The sequence below is a fragment of the Polypterus senegalus genome, chromosome 2, assembly GCF_016835505.1.
Source record: "Polypterus senegalus isolate Bchr_013 chromosome 2, ASM1683550v1, whole genome shotgun sequence".
Lineage (NCBI taxonomy): Eukaryota > Metazoa > Chordata > Cladistia > Polypteriformes > Polypteridae > Polypterus > Polypterus senegalus.
In genome coordinates, this window is record NC_053155.1 from 236,268,420 (window position 1) to 236,286,104 (window position 17,685).

A 17,685-nucleotide genomic window follows, 5' to 3' on the forward strand; every position below is an offset into this window, starting at 1 on the left:
GATGAGAAGCCCCCTTCAAGAAGACTGCCTGCGAGAAGTTACACTGTGGAAGTGGATACACCATACTCTAAAAGCAGGGAGATGCTGTCTAAACCTGTCTCTTGGACACCAGTGGACAAGATGTCAAGCAGCACCCTAAATTCCATTACAATTCCAAACAATTCAATGCTCACCAAGGCTGACCAGAAAACTGCAGAATATAAGCAAGCATCTGGCAGTCTGGATGAAGAACAGAGCTCTCTTTCTTTGTATACACATAGTTCAATGGATACAAAACCAGGAGCAGCTCGGGTTTCAGCCTCTCTTCCCCGAAGTTACCAGAGATCTGATAGCTCCCGAATAACCTCTGTAGTTGCTCCGCGACCTTTTGGGACGCAGTCAAGTAAAATTTCATCACTTCCCAGGTCTTTCACAGTAAGTAATGTGCATTTAAATATATTCAATATCTACCTTACCTGCTTTCTCTGGAGTTTAAATAACCTGCATGCTTTTTTCTTTTACTTTTTTTTTTTTTCTTCTTTCTTTCATCTTTTACTCGTAATGGCAAATGCACATAGTGATTAGCTTACAGCTCCTATAAATAATAGAGTGAGCACTAGGACATTTTATTTATCAAGCACTTCAGCATTTAGTACTAGATCAAAATGACACTATTACAGTTATTAGATTCTGGTCTGTTTCTTGATAAGTCCATTTCATATTCATATTAAACTTATGTTCTTTTACATTAACTTCATATTTTTAACATATATAAAATGTGCATTGCAAAAGAAAATGGAGAGTGTTTGAAAACGGATGTTATTTTTTTTTTTTTTATTTTAACGTAAAATGCATCCATTTTTTATATTTCATTAAGGTGCCCTGTAGTAGACAGGTTATCATTGATGTTTCATAGTTTTATTTTTGCAAACTCATTTAGAAAAATAGAATTATAAATTAAGTACAGTTTACTGTTTGTTGTAAATATTTTTCCTGCTCTAACATTGGTACTTCCTTTAACATGAAAAATTTTCATGTTGTCACTAGATGGATGAGACACAAAAGCACAATGGGGATACAAACAGTTTCTCTTACAAGTCAAGTAGTATCAACAGATACAGCCAGTTTTTAAGACCAGAAGAGGACAGCCATTCTCAATCTAGTCCTGCTCTGAGTAGTACAGAGGAGGAGGAAGAAGAGGAAGAGAAGAAGGAAGAACATGAGGAAGGGGTGGAAAAGTATCAGCCTCCAAAACAGATAAATCCTCCACAGCCTATAGTCCAAGAATCAAAAACTTATGTCGTTGAGACAAAGAATGGCATTACTTCCAGCTTCACAGAAAACCAGACAAGTATCAACACTGTTAAGCTGCCTGAATCCAAGGTTAACTCACAGGTTAGTCAGTTATAACACTGTTCTCCTCTGGTGTTGGCAGTTGTATTATACCAGTTTCTTAACTGGAAATGTACAGGCAGTGTAACATAGTGCTGAAAGCTTTTGACTTCAAACCATAAGGATGCAAGTTCAGTTCTTTCCTGCAGTTTACTTACTTAAGTACCACTTTCTTTCTTTTAAAAATGTTTTTTGAAAAATGAAAAGAAGGCTTGACAATTTTACACACAATACACACTTAATAGCGTAGCATTGCTGATGCACCTTACTTCAGATGAGTTGCTCAGTAGAATGTAGTGAGGGTTGAAAAATCTTTATTTAAATAGTAGGGGGCTTTGCCTCCTGCTTGTTTCGCTCGTTTATCTTTTATAGTGTCAGTGATTATCTTATCACTACAGTGAAGTAATAATTTCAAATGTCCGATTTTAATAAGTATGTTCATGGTTTATATTTGAAATACACATTTAGCTTTTATTTATAGTCATTAATGAATTTTCCAATTTCCAGCATTATTTTTCACCATTTATCCTTTTTATCATTTCCCATATTTTTGCCTAGTCTAATTTACTCTCTAGTAATTTAAATAATTAAATTAACAACTTTAATTACTCAATTTAGTGTCTCTGCCTATGTAATGGTTCCGTTTGGCTTTTAGATAGGTGTCTTTGGTGTGCCTAAAAAAAATGTGTGAAACAACTCTTAATTCATCATGTGTATGTCAAAAATGCTCCACTTTGATGTGTTTTTTTTTTTTTTTTTACACCCAGGAACAGTATAGTGATATGAGGATTATTTTGAATCAGAAACCCAGCAGTGGTAGAGACTTTGGTTTTACAACCATCTGGGAAGGTTCCAGTTCCATCGTAAAGGCAGTAGAGCAAGGCAAGTTTTCTTTATTTGTGACTAATCCTGTCAGTTAAAATAGTACACTGCCATAGTAATTCAATAAAGTTTTGTTTTTGTGCTAGTAGCTTTAAGTAGATAGGCATTCTTTTTGTAAGTTTCTTATGCCTGCAATGTAAAAGGGGGAATGAAAAAGTAAAGGCAAATTAAATTTACACAAAAACCAGAACAGATAGAAACTGGCACAGTACAACATGTTTGTGTTGGCTTATGGATTGTTCGAAAACATGCAGTGCTCTGCCATTAGTTTAGTTTTAGCCAAGGTCAAATGATAATGGATGCTCTGCTGTGGGATTGCAGCATTGTTGAACAAAGCGCCGTAGTGAGATTTCTTTATGCAGAGGAAATTAAATCAACTGAAATTCACCAATTGATGTTGGCTCAGTACTAAAGTGGAAACTGCATTACTCAACAAAAGGTCTGAATAGATAAATATGTTTAAAGTGGGATCAACAAGTGTAATCAATGAAGCTTGTTCTAGTCGATCATCAACATCAAGCACACAAGCCTACATCGACATGATGAATGCCTTCATCAAAGAACACCAATGTATTATGTTGTCCATTGTTTCTGCACAATGAATATCAGATATGGATCTACATATGCCATAGTGCATGAGGACTTGGCGTATTGTAAAGTTTGTGCAAGATGGGTACCCAAACAGCTTATTGATCTGTATAAGACAACATCCTTTGGTGAATTTCAGCTGGCTTCAGTCCCTACGCCCAAACAGATCTCACTTTTGTGTTGTTTAACAATTGTGTAATCCTGCAGCTAAGAGTCCATGTCCATTTGATCTTCAACTAGACTAATGGCAAAGCGCTATGCTGTGTGTGTTTTAACTTCCCATAAGCCATTGCAAAAGTATTGTGTTTTGTCAGCCTATATTACAGTAATTGCATTTACTTTTTGATCTACCCTCATACAATGTACTTATCTGTTCATTTTTTTTCAACATTAATTCCTTTTTGTAGATGTATAGTAGTTAAAATTTCCCCAGCATTTTTAGGCAAATGCTGTTGGTTAATTACCCCTTGTGGACATAAGTGCCATCCATCCATCAGTGCATCCATCTATCTATCTAGGTATTGCAACATGCAATATTTAAGATTTTAAAATCTTTAGTTACGAGACTAATAAGATTAGGATACTTTTTTTATGCTGTTTATAAATTAGTTTGTCAGAGCCTGGAGGGGAATTTAGTTTTGCTGTGTAACTTTTATATAACCAGGGAAAGGGAATGCTAGCATTAAATGGCTGGAATTATGTAATCTCTGATTATGTATAATTTAAATGCTTACAATTTTTAAATATGGCAATAGCATAATAAAGCCCATTGTAAAATTAAAATGTTCAGACTTTACAATTATTGATATACTTTTTTGTTTGCAATTTTTTATTTACTCAGTGTTAGGGTTGGTCCCTGCCTTGCTGTCTAAGTACAAATGCAGGTCCATTACAGGGAAAATAAAATATTTAAATTCCACATTCTTACATATAGAGCTGACTTAGAGTTGTCAGTCAGTTAGCATGTCTTTGGGATGTGAGGTAAAAGTGGAGTACCGAAAGGAAACCCAATGCAGAGATGGTAGTACTAAATAAAGTATTTAATATACAATATACAGTATATTGTATTTTGCACCTTGAATATCATACTGCATTGAATATTGTGCTTTTGTTTTTCTGGAAGTTTTTTTATTTATTTTTAGTTCCTCAAATTAACAGCAACGTGTCTTGTAACTACTGCTGATGGTATGGAAAGTTGCTGGAATTTTTAGGGACTAGATTACAAGCATAGCCTAATGTGCCTTTACTAGCTAACCAGATGAACATGAATGATTGATAATGCAGCAGGTAGCACGCTCAGGTTACTCAGTGGGATGTAATTTGCTACAGTTTTTAGCTGGAATCTGTCTGTAAACAGACTGTGAATTATGTTGATCTTTTGTTCTGACCTCTTTTTAATGCATTTTATACCAAGCTAAAACTGTACACCATAAATAATTTCAGCATATGGGCAAGTCTCATGGGCTGCAAATTTGGATTTTCATTTTTTAACCTTTTGCACTTCTAAAGTGTTTGTTTTTGAAGCATTCTTCCATTATTTTAGGTAGTCCTGCAGAACTTTGCCATCTTCAGGTAGATGATGAAATTCTTACTGTCAATGGAATAAAGGTGTCTAATATGGACCTTAACCAGTGGATAGACACCATGGACAGAGCTGTAACAAATGGAAACCTTGTGATGGACATTCGTCGGCATGGTGAAAAAGGTAAACCACACTCTTATAATGGAGAGGTGTACGTTTTAAAATGTTTAGCACTGCATCAAGCCTGTCATGTCTTGTTATACTGTATGTCTAACATATTTTCCATTAATTTTATAATAATAATTAAATGCAGTCTTTAAAATATATTTATAAAAATAAAAAAAACCTTTCTTAAAAATTTACCAGTTGGTCTGTAGGCTTTTTGTGCATTCCTCACTCAGTTTTAAAATGTCATATGAGGTAGGCAATTTAAAGAAAATGTTGGGGAAAAATGAATGATCCTTCAGAAAATGTGTTCTGCATTTAAATGCTGTTGAAATAACTTGCTAAAAATGTTAGTGTCTAGCTTCAACCAAGCACCAAAGATCTATAGACCTTTTGGTAAATTTTTACCTTTTTTTAAAAAAAAAGTTAAAACTTTGCATGTTTATTGGGAAGGTGGTCTATTGGCAAAAAATCAGATTCTATTTTAACTTCTGATTACCTCTTTATATAATCTTTCTGTGAGAACATCTCTATTTTCACAAATTTTAAAGTTGCTGAACAAGTGACATTATACCATCATACATTCAGATTGGGCCAGAGACCGACCTTCCCTACCATATAAAAACCATAAAACCGTCAATCTCACCAGTATGGATAACACACTTGTAGGTTCTCCTGAAAAGTTCATTAATGCCAGCTCCTCAGATATAACATCGTATGATTCAACGGAGAAGGTGTTGAAGACAAATTTCCACAGACATCCAGATGATGTAAGCAATTTTTTTTAATTCTTTTTTTTTTTGTGTGTTAGATTTTTAATGGCAGATTGAGGTTCCATTGGATTTTGCATTTAATGCACGTAATTGATTTCCTGTAATTCTTGCAATAATCTTTAGGTTAGCTCTAAATTCTAAGTTATCTGTTACTGCTTAGCTGCTGTGAAAATGCAGCAGAAAAGGTTTCAGTTAGGGAACAGGTGAAATGTACATTTAAGTGTCAGCTATGAATTTTGACGTAAAAAAACCCAAAAAAAAACATGTAGGTTCTTTTTTCTGTTTCTTTTCAGAACAAATCTAAAGCAGTAAACGAAGGTCCCCCTCATGAATCTGTAATAAGAAGAAACAAAGGTAAAAAATCAAAACAAAAATGACATGTACCTTGAAAAGCATGACATCTGTGGAATTGCAAGAATGTGTTTACAGCATATTGTAGCCTTCGACCTGGTTTATGCATCATTTGATGGTGGTTTTATATTTACTATTAAATGCTAATTCTTAATCAATTCTCCTCATTTAAGATGAGCATAAATACATTACTGTTGAAGAGTCTATAATTTCAGAGCGCCTCTTAAAATTAATTCAGTGTTACACACTTTAGATAAGTGAATCCAGCAAAAAGAATATTCAGTATATTTTTGTTTTTATTTCCTGTGTAGAATCTGAACCAATTTCTTTGAAAAACTTTAAAAGGCGATCACAGTTTTTTGAACAGCAAGGTAAACATAAATGCGTATGTGGTCTGGTAACAGCAACCTTTTATTCTTATTTTAGCAGTGACTGAAGCTATGGTGCTGGGTTGTGCATCTGTTCAGTCTTGAGCTCATTTCATTTTGCCAGGCAGTATAATTCATGTATTCTTTCTTCAGGCTCATCAGGGTGTTCTTTCAGTTCATTGGTCTACCTTTGTGGTAATGGGCCTTTGTGAGTCCTGTTATCCCCTATAGCTTGCACTAATGATATGCTGTTTTCATATGGTATTTTTCATATTTGTGAGCACATAAATATCTATTAAAAGTAATATGAAAAACTGCATAAGTTGCAGTTTGATGCTTGTTTTAATAATGTGATTTACATGTATAGTGCTATTCAGGATGGTCATCTGGAGCAGGAAATCTACTATTTATAGACTATAGACAGACCAATTTTTGATATTTTTATGAAAAATTATTAATGTAGATTTGGTTATAATACAATTAAAACAAAGAAGCCAAACTACTCAAGGAATGCAGAAAACAGCGTATCATGAACCATACCAAAATCCCATAATGTGAAATATTTTGTTTGCTTAAAATTGGTTTGCATGTGTAAACCTGGAAGCAAATTGTGTGTGTTTCACTATATTAGCATAAATTTAATTGGAGGATATTTTAAGTCACCTTTTTTTGCATTTGTATAATTATGACTTTTAGCATTGAGCAAGTAGCCATGTTAATCCAAAACTTTTATCAAGCTTAATCCAAAGTCTGCTACAATTTAAATTGTAGTGAGCTGAATTCAAGTGATTATGTTGACTGATCTGATCCATATTATCTTCTGTAATTATGTTTTGAAAGCATGTAGTTGATTCATATTATCCCATTATGTAACCTTAAAAGTCTGCTACTACTCACAATTACTACTTAACTTTTTTCACCCACAAGAATGATTGAAGTTTATCTTGGGATGGGCCTTAGAAAGGCCCACATTTTTAATATGTTGATCTTCATGATCAATCATGTACAATGTTCTTACTGTTGCTTTAAAGAAAAATTGTAAATGTCCCGAAAGCAGACATTCTATTTTTAACGTAGAAGAAATTAGATTAAATATATTATTTAATTGCAATGTAAATTTTCAAAATTGATACTGTTAGCTTAGTTAAGTCATATGCAAAAACATACTTTCAGGTGATTTATGCTAATATTTGACATTGATTTGGGGTATTTGAGTAAAATTTTGAAAGTTGCACATAGTGGTATGGTTTAATGTCTGAAATCCTGTAGTTGGCCTGCATGTTGTGGAAATTAACCTTTTTTTTTTTTTTTCCTCCCCCTCTTCCTTGCTCTCTAATACCTGCTTAAGCATGTGCAACTCTGATTTGTTTTTGTTTTTTTTGCCATTTGCAGTGATTTCATTGCATCCTCTGGGAAAATCATAGGCATTTAATTAATGTATGACACATAAAGCAGAAATAAAAACATGCATTCTATTATTTTGTCAGATTTGAATTTGTTGAATTTCCAAAGCATAAAGTGCATTATTAAAATGTTCACAAGTATATGCCATGGTGAATCAAAATGTAAGGAACATTTTATTTATCATTGAATTAAGAAAAAGCTTAATCAGCACCAGATTTCTTTTATTTATTTTTTTAAATCATTTATTGTATGCTGTCCTAATAGTCCTTTTTGACTTTGAGAGTATCAGTTTTTCTGACCACAAAAAATAATGACAGCATATTGTTCATTACTAATGCATCTGGCAAGGGAAGCTGACATAAACACACTTTGACTGTAAATTACATATTGTTAGCTGCAGGGAAAACGTGCCTAATAATTTTGGATGGTATGATGTTTTTACAAGTAATATTAGCATTAACTTTTTTGATTCATCTTCATATATTAAAATATCTTTTAAATAAAGATGATTAATTTTTTTTATTTTGTTTGAAGGAGGGCCAGAGTCACCAATACCTGATGTAAGTTTTTTTGTTTTATGTATTAGGTTGGTTTTATTTGTTCTTAATTTGCTAAATTAAGTATCAGATAACCTTTCAAGTGACATTTCATTTGTTTAAGACAAAAGACGTGTTACTTTATTGCAAGTGGGACTTGCTTTACTGCTCTGTTTAAATTTTTCCAAGATTGTCATGGCTGTGTCGCTAATGTCTGGTTCCTTAAAACATTCTTGTACTTGCAGTTGTATTGTATTTATGGGTTATTCTATGAAGAAGATTTAAGCTTTCAAAGTTAATAAATTAACGCTTGTGAAGGAGATTATCATTGTAAAGTCATTTTCATATGACTTGAAGTGGAAATGTTTTAGGTATTAAAGTATATGCAGAATGTAATTTCATGAAGCTTTAGGATCTCATCCTTCTGGAAAAGATTCTAAAGCATTGGAAAAAGTGGTGTTTAGGGCCTGACAGTTGTCTGATTTCCTATTCAAATTAGATTCAGGTCCCCTCTGTCAGCACCTCAGTGGCACGTTGGGCATGGGATCCAGAAGAAGAACGTAAACGTCAAGAGAAATGGCAAAAGGAGCAAGAGCGTTTACTACAGGTACAAAATCTAACGTGAAAATGTAATTTTTCCGTCTTTTGCAACAGACCTTATGAAAATAATGCACACTAAAAAAATTCTTACACCTTCCTATCGGTGGGCAGAGATGCAGTGTCCATATGTGATTTTTTTTTTTTTTTAATTTTAAAAGGAAAAGTACAAGCGTGAACAAGAAAAGCTAAAAGAAGAATGGACACGTGCACAACAAGAAGCTGAACAAGAGGGTTCCAAATATTATGAAGAGGTATGCATTATAATTATGTTTAGCTGTTCATGCCATTGGCATAGTCAACTCAGCATCTAATATACTTTTACATAGAAAAGAATTAAAGAACAGAGGTAGGAAAAATATATACAACAAGTAATACAGTATTAAAAAGTGCCATTATTTTAGGCTTATTTTTTTTTATATCCCTGTCTTATATAATAGGAGCGTAAAATACTAGAAGGGAGTTCCAAACTGTTGAACACACATGCCCCTGCCTCATCTTCAGGTAACCTAATGAATTCATGGGAATATGCAAAACCAAGAAATGAAGAACTGGAAAATATAAATGATGAAGTTGTTGAAGAACAAGAAGAAGAAACAGCCTGGCAAATCCAAGAGAAGGAGGCTGTATTGAGGCGGCAGAGGGAAGAAAAAGAGGCAGAAGAGAAGTTCAGACAGCAAGAAAAACAAAATGCTGAGGAAAGGAGAAAGCAAGAAGAGGCAATGGCCATACAACGGCAAAAGCAGGAAGAGCAACATAGACGGGAAGAGGAGCAAGCACAGCATGAGAGAGAGCAAAAGCAGATAGAAGAAAAGAGACGCCAAGAGGCAGCAGAAGAACAGCGCAGAGAATTAGAAAGGCGGAAGCAACAACAATACTTCCAGTGGTGAGACATCTTTACATGTAGTTTTTTGAAGATAATAAGTGCCATAAAATGATAACCCAAGTCTTGTGTTTAGAATGTTGTATCCTCTGTTATGTGAAGTTTTTCCTGCTTTGTTGTTTTTGCTTGATACTAACCTTATGGCTAGGCAATAATTTCCATGTTTTCTTAAGTTTTTATTGCGATTTTTCCTCCCCTACTAACATTAGTTTTATTCTTGACATTATTCTGCTTTTCTGCCTCGATCCTCGGAACTGCTTTAAAATAGGACTGATGATTCCTATGGGTTTACAAAAATCCTCCCAGAAACAACAGATTTTTCAACGGAAAGGTAAATATCATGTATTCTATCATGATGTGTGTGTAATTATTTTTTTACGTTGCCTGAATAAATGCAAAAAATATTTCATTTTTTGTTTTCATACTCTCTTTACATATTCTTGTTTTTTCTTTTTCTACTTCACAGGGCAAAGTCAAAGTCAACTTCAGAACTTGATGATGTACATGTAACAGATGGCCCTGGTAAGTTATTGGATGTGTGTTATGTTAAAGATTTACTTTTTAACAATTTCAGTTAATAACGAATATTGTGAGGTAGGTTAATTGGACCAAGATCACCTTTGAAGTTTACCCTATTGTAGAATGGCTTTGTTTTTTTTCACAGAAAATAATCAATTTTTTATTGAAAAAATGTTTAAGAGATGCAGTAGGTACTTGATTAGTATTATAAACAGATAGCTGATTTTTACTGTAAACTGAATAATTTTTAGGTGTATAAACCTGTATACAAGGCATACAATATTAGCTTATGTCAAAGAGGAAAGACTTAATAGCAGTGATGTAGATGGATTAATAAAAAAAAAATCCTTAAAAGATGTACTCAAATGAACATATGCATAGGAATGAATGCAAAGCCAGCGGCCTTGGCACAGTGGCTGCTAGAAGACGAAATCCAGAGAAGGAAACATTTTTTGGAAGAAAAGATGGAAGCAGCTACAGAACTGGAAGCTGAAAGAAGGCAGATACTAAATCAAATGAAATATGCTGACCCAGGCAGAGGTGGGAAACCCCCAGAAAGCCTTTTTGACTACTGATTCAATTGATTTTATTTAAACATCACTTAATTTTTAAGAAACTGAAATCATCAATCTAGGAACTTAGATTTTGATCTTGCATGCAGCATTTTTTTTTTTCAAATTTTGATTTAACAGTGTTAATCAGAGAGTGAAATGCATTATATATGTTCCAGAAAATTAATCTCGGTTTGTGAAACTGAAACACAAAGGACTTTTTTTTTTTTTTTCCATGGAACATACTATGTACTGTAAAGTACTTGATGAACTACAAAATTCCCTGTTGATTGGCAAACAAAATACAGGGGAGACTGTAGGGGCTCAGAAAGTGATACATAAGCTTTTCCAAATAAAATTAATGAACCATAGTAGTTATAATATAACTAATGAAAACAATTATCACATGTACATATAGGCTGCCATTCTATTAATCTGTGTGTTTGTAACTGGCTTTTTGTTGTTATGAATGGGTTTTAATGTGACTTGCTCCCACTGGGCATGAACATTGTTTCTGCCCTCCACATAAAGAGCAAAAGTCAACCTTTTTTACTTGATCAAATTGAGGGATGAACTCTATAGACTAATGTAGCAAATTTTGGCTTTTGACGGTGAAAGTTTGTTTTTTATAGCATGTTCTCTCCAATTTCCCATTACTACACACCAAGTTGTCAAGGTGATAGCAGCAGTGGTTGCATCATTTGCTGCCACTTTGTACTTTTCCCCTAATAATTATAAACAAACATAAATTAAATCTTAGGCAAGCTTTAAATCAAATGTATGTAGCCACCAGCCTCAGTCCTCACTTCTGATGGCTGTGCCTCCCCTGACCATGTTCCATGGCATGCACTATGAAGAACGTATGTGTCAAATGGAAGAAAAAACAAAGGGTCTTAAATAGCAAGCAATGTTTCATTTTGTTTTTTTAATTAAAAAAGAAAATCTGCGTATAAATTTTCCTTTGGCACAAGCTTAACTTTTTCTGGATATAATCCAAGTGATAAAGATCCTTCCCATGTAAAATCAAAAATGTCTATTTTTAATGCTTAAGTTAATTAATTAAAGTGATCAGGTTGTCTTTATTTTAATTGGCATGCAATTTCTGTGAAAATTGATCACATTGTTTTGTTTTGCTTGTAGTCTATTCAGCTTGTAGATGTGCAATCTTTTGTGGAGTGGAAAATTTTGTAACATTATATTATTGAATTACTTAGCATTGCTGCTTTTGTGCTCTACATAAAGAGTGTTCTGTAAGCTTTTGAAAGATTCTTGTTGAATTAAATCACATACAGCTGTTGAGAATTTAGGACTTCATTGGGATTATTCAAAAAACAGTTTATCTTAAAAGTATGCAGGCATTTATCTCTAGAAATTTTATTTAAGATGTCTTCATAGGTATTTCTATGCTATTATCATATTGTGCAATGCAAGGACCGGTTTATACTTCATGCTTAGAAAGTATATGCATCATGGCTGCCACACATTTCCAGCATTCATTTAATGTGTCCCCTGGGCACGTCCACAGAAATTAACTCAATGAACTTCTGTAAAAACAATATTTGGAATCTTTCGTGTCCCAATATGCTGAATCTTTTAAATGAGGTCTGTGAGACTTGTGTTTAATGACTTTGTACCATAATGTAGGAAAGGTTTCTCTGTTTGGAATTTCAGCACAGACAAAATGATCCACATCATCAGCAGTTAATAATTGTTTTTGCAAAGTAACCAATAAATGCATGCAAGTTAAATCCCGTTTTTGAAATTCTCTGACTTAAACTAATTTCTTTTTATCTGCGTCAATGTGATCTGTGCTATCTTTTTTTTTTTTTTTTTTTGGATACTGTAACGACTGACGTAATAGTGTCACAAAAGTTCTACTTTAACAATCGGCGACTGCGTAACCCCAAACACAACTTTCTAGCGCCCTCTCCAACCCTTCCTCCCACGGGTCTTGCCTCCCACTTACTGCATCAATCAGCACCCAGCTATCAGTCTGCCGTATTGTACTCTGCCCTCCCTTAGCTATTTCATTATTTTCACTTTTATTTCAGAACTTCTGTAAAAACAATATTTGGAATCTGTCGTGTCCCAATATGCTGCATCTTTTAAATGAGGTCTGTGAGACTTGTGTTTAATGACTTTGTACCATAATTTAGAATACGTTTCTCTGTGTGGAATTTCAGCACAGACAAAATGATCCACATCATCAGCGGATATTTTTTTTTTTTTTTTGCAAAGTAACCAATAAATGCATGCGAGTTAAACCCCGTTTTTGAAATTCTCGGACTTAAAATAATTTCCTTTTGCTTGCGTCAATGCGATGTGTGCTATATTTTTTTTTTTTTGATACTGTAGTGACTGACGTAATCAAGTGTCACAAACGTTCTACTTTAACAATCACCGACTGCGTAACCCCAAACACAGCTTTCTAGCACCCTCTCCAACCTTTCATCCCACGGGTCTCGCCTTCGCATTCATGCCTGAATGTTTTGTTGGGCTGTCCGAGCTCTTAATTGATAAGAAGGGCGTGTCTTGCAAGACTCTTATGTTCCATGTCCCCGCAAGACTGCCCTGGGACAATCTCTTAGCACCAAGTCTCATGTTTACGGTCCCCGCGAGACGCTCCATGGCCCATCTTTATTGTCTCGCGGGTCTTTAAAATGTCTTTCGAGAACTTCCAAGAAGATCATGTCTCATTGCCTGCCGTTTACGTTCCAGGATTTTTTTTTATATAGAGAGAGATATCATCTTAAAAACGACCCAGCTGTTAATCACTACATGCTTCTGGGACTTGTTCCTGCACTGACAACAGCGACAGGCAGCAAGTGCCACACAGAACACATTAAATTTATGATATTCCAGCGCTCTGCTCATTTAAAATCCTTAGATTTATACTAGATATCACTTTCATGATGAAATGTGTTAAAGCATGTACAGTATGTTACATTTTACGGATAAATCATTAACTTCATTTAAGTAATTAATACTGTTAATAATTATGCATGTGGGGGCAGCACCGGTGGTTGAGAGGTAGTTCTGCTGCAGTGGGGAGTCACGTCCCTTGTGTTCCCTGCCTATAGTTTGCATGTTTTCTTGATGGGCTTTCACGGTGTGCTAAAGGTTCCTTTCAAGGATATCTAGGTTTGGGGATTTGGTGATGCTAAAATGACACTAGTGTATGGGTGTGTTTGTAAAAACCTTGTGATGAGCCGATGCACTGTCCACGGATTGTTCCTGCCACGTTCTTAATGCTTGCTGGAATTGGCATGTCTGTGGATTGATGGATGTAATCATTAAACATCCATCCTTTTCAGAGATGTTATGGCAAGGTGTCCTGGAATTTTAATGGATGTTTCGGACAATTTACAACCAAGTGAAGCCGAACGTTGTTTTCTCACCGTTATAATATCTCGCACTGCAACCTGGTGGAATCTTCCAGATATGCATAAACTATGCACTCAAGTATAAATAGTACACTGCTTTCGTAGCAGCAGTATCCGCAGGCTCATACATTGTGTGAAGTATAAACCCGGCCTAAAAATGTTTGTAAAAATCATGTGAATATCATTACAATGTAGCTTTTGAAAAGCTTTTCATTAAAATTTTAATGTTTTAGGAAGAAACAATGTTTCAAACAGTTACTCAAATCGAATAGATACCTTAAAGAAAGATCAGCCTGTTTCTCAAGCAGAGCAAGAAAGGCAAAAGATAATCCAAGAGATGAAAAAGAAAACTCAACTTTTGACAGACAACAGTTGGATAAGACAACGTAGTGCCAGTGTTAATAAAGATGCAGCCACCCTGTCTGGCTCAATTAGAAGGTAAGGCTTATTTTATTTGTTGAGTTATATCTAAATTATTGTTTTATCATAATATGGTAGCGATGCAGTGGTTCGCATTCCTGCCTCATGAATTTTCATCCTCTGTTCAAATAGTATAGTTGTTGTCTGTGGGACATTTTGCATGTTCCTGTTTATTTTGTGGGTACTCTGTGAAATGTAGTAGCAAAACACATGTACTCATAAAGCCAATTGCAGAATTAAAAAGTGGCCGTCATGGTAGACTGGCATCTTACTCTTTGTTTCTTTTTGCCTAGCACCAGAAATTGGTTTGGTAGCTTCAGACGTAAACCCAAAACCCTCCAACCATCCACACCAACTATGACCTTAAAGTTTCAGAATGTTATGGTCATTATAAGGGGGGGGACATATTAAATGGTTTAGACTAATAATAGTAATAAGATTAGTGTCTTGGAGGCTAGTATTTCCATAAATAGTAAGTAAGATTTATCCATAACTGTATTCGAAGATGACTTCTAGTTCTGCTATCTAGATAAGCAGGACTTACAACAGGATTTGTTTCTGCTAAATCAAGCTGACTGATTAGAACTGCTACAAAATATGAAATGATTCTATATTGCATCCCACATTATAAACTCTTCTTTTTTTTTTTTTTTTTTAAATATAAAAAACAAAATCAAAACTCTAGAGTCTGGACAATTTAAAGCCTCCTTCCAACAACTCATGCAACTTGACTACTGTGGGGAAAAATATTTATGAGGTATCATTTTGAATTGTCCACAAATAAGCATGTAGTCTCTAAAATACCATTATTTATGATAACATATTTTGTTTAAAGAGAAAAGAGCAAATATATTTGGTATTCATAAAAATACTGTATCTTTAATGTACAAAAACAATTTTGGAATTTAATCATTAAAGTGTGTGGTTTCTAATTTTTTACAAGCACTATATATCTGTTAAATGCACAAGTGGTCAAGTGCCATGTTTGCCAGGTGTCACAAACTACCTTATACAGTTCTATGAAAAAGTATTTGTCTTAGTCTTGATGTCAACCATTTTTGTGTATTTGTTGCAGTTAATGGTGTAAAAATCCCTTGACAAAATATAATGATAGTAACCAGAATAAATGTATAACTCTTTCTAGATTGCTACTTAAATGTGGTTACCTAATAAAGTTATCCAACAACACCCTTCCTAGATTGCTACTTAAATATGATCATCTAATAAAGTTATCCAGCACTTGTATTTGGTTAAAAGGTAATTGTCCCGTTAGTTCCGTTAGTTCAAGCAGCTGACCGAAGTTAATTGATAAGTAGATTTAACTGCCTGAACAGAGCAAGACCTAATTGCAGTCATCCTTTTTTTAATCTAAATCTAGATGGAGTTCATTTTCCTCTGATAATTAGCTGATAGCAGAAACAACTAGAAAGTTCAAGAGTAGCAATTAAAACTGTTTTTTACCCCTTTATATTTTCATTGTATTCAGAAATTTACGGTAAGGAAGTTTTTCCTAGACAATGTGTCTCTGATAACATGCACTATTTTCCAGATTTTTAGGATAAGCAAGGAAGTTAATCAACTTCTTTCTGATTTTTTGTTGACGAATGAAAGTTAGGTACTAAATGCATTTTGGATGTCTAACTGACTTTGCAGCTGCATTTAAAAGGTATATATGAAAACTTCACAGAGGAAGACCAATTATAGGTTAATGTTTATTTGAAATTTTCTTGTAGAAGGAAGTCTTGTAGGAACTTTATATTCTTAATTTTAAGTAGAATGTAAATGATGGGAAAAATGAAATATTTATTTATTTAAACAAAACATCCAAATATACCTCGGAGAATCACAGCCTTTCTCTCAAAGAGTGCAAGCCGTCTGAGTTCTATTTGTAATACACTGAACTTTTTACTAACATTAATATTCTTATATATTGCAAAACATTCTACTTTAACCTTTAGGCACGTGTGATAATTCTTAAATACCCTTCTAGTTCATCCAGGTGGTTTGTGTCACACCTAAAGTTAATGGCAATGTTATTTTTGAAAAGCAAAATTTTCCTCTTTGCATTCTTGCAGTGATATCTGTGGTAGGCTCATTAGTAGCTTAATTACCTAAAGCATGGAAGATTTAGCTGTCACACTAGTGTTGATTTTATCCCACTTTGAATAATACACACTTATTTTTATGTAGATTACCTGCCTGATTCTATTCATATGTTTCATCTAAAGTTCATGTCCTATAAGTTAATCTAGATAATATATGGTCAGCTGGTAAACTCAAATGTATTTGGCTCCCAGTTAAAATAAGTCCATGGTCTTTAGGAAGACAAAAAAAGCCTGAAAGTATACCTGACATAGCCAAATGGCTATCCCAGGTCATCACTGCAGCAAAGAGTGTATGATTTAGATCAAATAATTGTTTGAGATAAAGTCGCTTACTAGAATTTTATTTGTCTTTGATCACTTGTAGGTCTCATTCTAAGGCTAGGTACAGCAACTTGATCAATGTAACAGTGATGCCAAGTGTCACTAGTGTATACTGAGAAGAGAATTTTAAAGGCTTAATAACAAGTGATCACCCCAATTGCTTCAGTTAAATCTGGACAAAAGACAATAATGCAATATGAACAGGTCCGCCGGCAGCTCTAGCAAAAGCATTTTAAAGCTTTGTTTTATAGACTGAAAGTTATTCTTATTTTTGTATGTTTATGGTTCCAAATTTTAAGGAATCTATGTTTACCTCAACCTGCCTCAGTAATTTACCACTAGAATTGTAAGCAGGCCTTCATCTTTTGACTGAAGTTTACTGTTTGAAAAATTTCCATTCATTAATTTTTTAAGATATGGGGATGGAAAGCCTTTTTGACTTTAAATAAGAAGGAGGAGGATTTTGAAATTGACTGTATGTTAGCAGATAATGTGAAAACATTAAGGTCCATCTGATAAACATTCTTACACTTGGTATATTATAATAGAGGCATAACTGCACATTATTGCCTTGGTTTATTATATCTTGAAAATGATTGTGATCATCTGCTCTCACAACCATGGTAATTTCTGATACACTTTACAAATTTGAATCTTTATATTGCCCTCTTATCAGAATTGTCCTTTCTAGGGACTAATGATAAGTGTCTTAAGGATTGATTTTATTTTTTTTATTTCTGTGTAAGCTCACTTTATCTGCTACACTGATTGTCAACATTGATGAAATATTAAAACTTTATTAAACCTTTATTAAATATTAAAAGTACTATATATGAATACGTCTACCACATTTATTATACTTCCACAAAATGGAGGAAGTTGTACAGTAAATATTGGGTATGAAGATTTATGTACAGCATTTTAATAGTGAAGTAAATTGCTGTGA

At 34.0% G+C, this 17,685-nt stretch overlaps 1 protein-coding gene across 12 annotated transcripts in view; it reads left to right on the forward strand.

Moving 5' to 3' along the window:
• lmo7a (LIM domain 7a) overlaps window positions 1-17,685 on the forward strand; it is a 183,326-nt gene that overhangs the window by 156,933 nt on the left and 8,708 nt on the right. For 5 of the 12 annotated variants that reach the window (XM_039745351.1, XM_039745352.1, XM_039745360.1 and 2 more), the window contains 16 exons: window positions 1-414; window positions 1,027-1,374; window positions 2,139-2,253; window positions 4,385-4,546; window positions 5,117-5,298; window positions 5,595-5,655; window positions 5,964-6,023; window positions 6,174-6,215; window positions 7,959-7,984; window positions 8,460-8,567; window positions 8,719-8,811; window positions 8,998-9,443; window positions 9,709-9,771; window positions 9,907-9,962; window positions 10,341-10,499; window positions 14,127-14,331. The exon at window positions 1-414 is cut by the window's left edge and continues 88 nt beyond it. In XM_039745351.1, the coding sequence (XP_039601285.1) occupies window positions 1-414; window positions 1,027-1,374; window positions 2,139-2,253; window positions 4,385-4,546; window positions 5,117-5,298; window positions 5,595-5,655; window positions 5,964-6,023; window positions 6,174-6,215; window positions 7,959-7,984; window positions 8,460-8,567; window positions 8,719-8,811; window positions 8,998-9,443; window positions 9,709-9,771; window positions 9,907-9,962; window positions 10,341-10,499; window positions 14,127-14,331 (2,540 nt within the window). The remainder of the gene's footprint in view (window positions 415-1,026; window positions 1,375-2,138; window positions 2,254-4,384; window positions 4,547-5,116; window positions 5,299-5,594; window positions 5,656-5,963; window positions 6,024-6,173; window positions 6,216-7,958; window positions 7,985-8,459; window positions 8,568-8,718; window positions 8,812-8,997; window positions 9,444-9,708; window positions 9,772-9,906; window positions 9,963-10,340; window positions 10,500-14,126; window positions 14,332-17,685) is intronic. The other 7 variants (XM_039745356.1, XM_039745355.1, XM_039745353.1 and 4 more) reach the window with 7 other exon arrangements.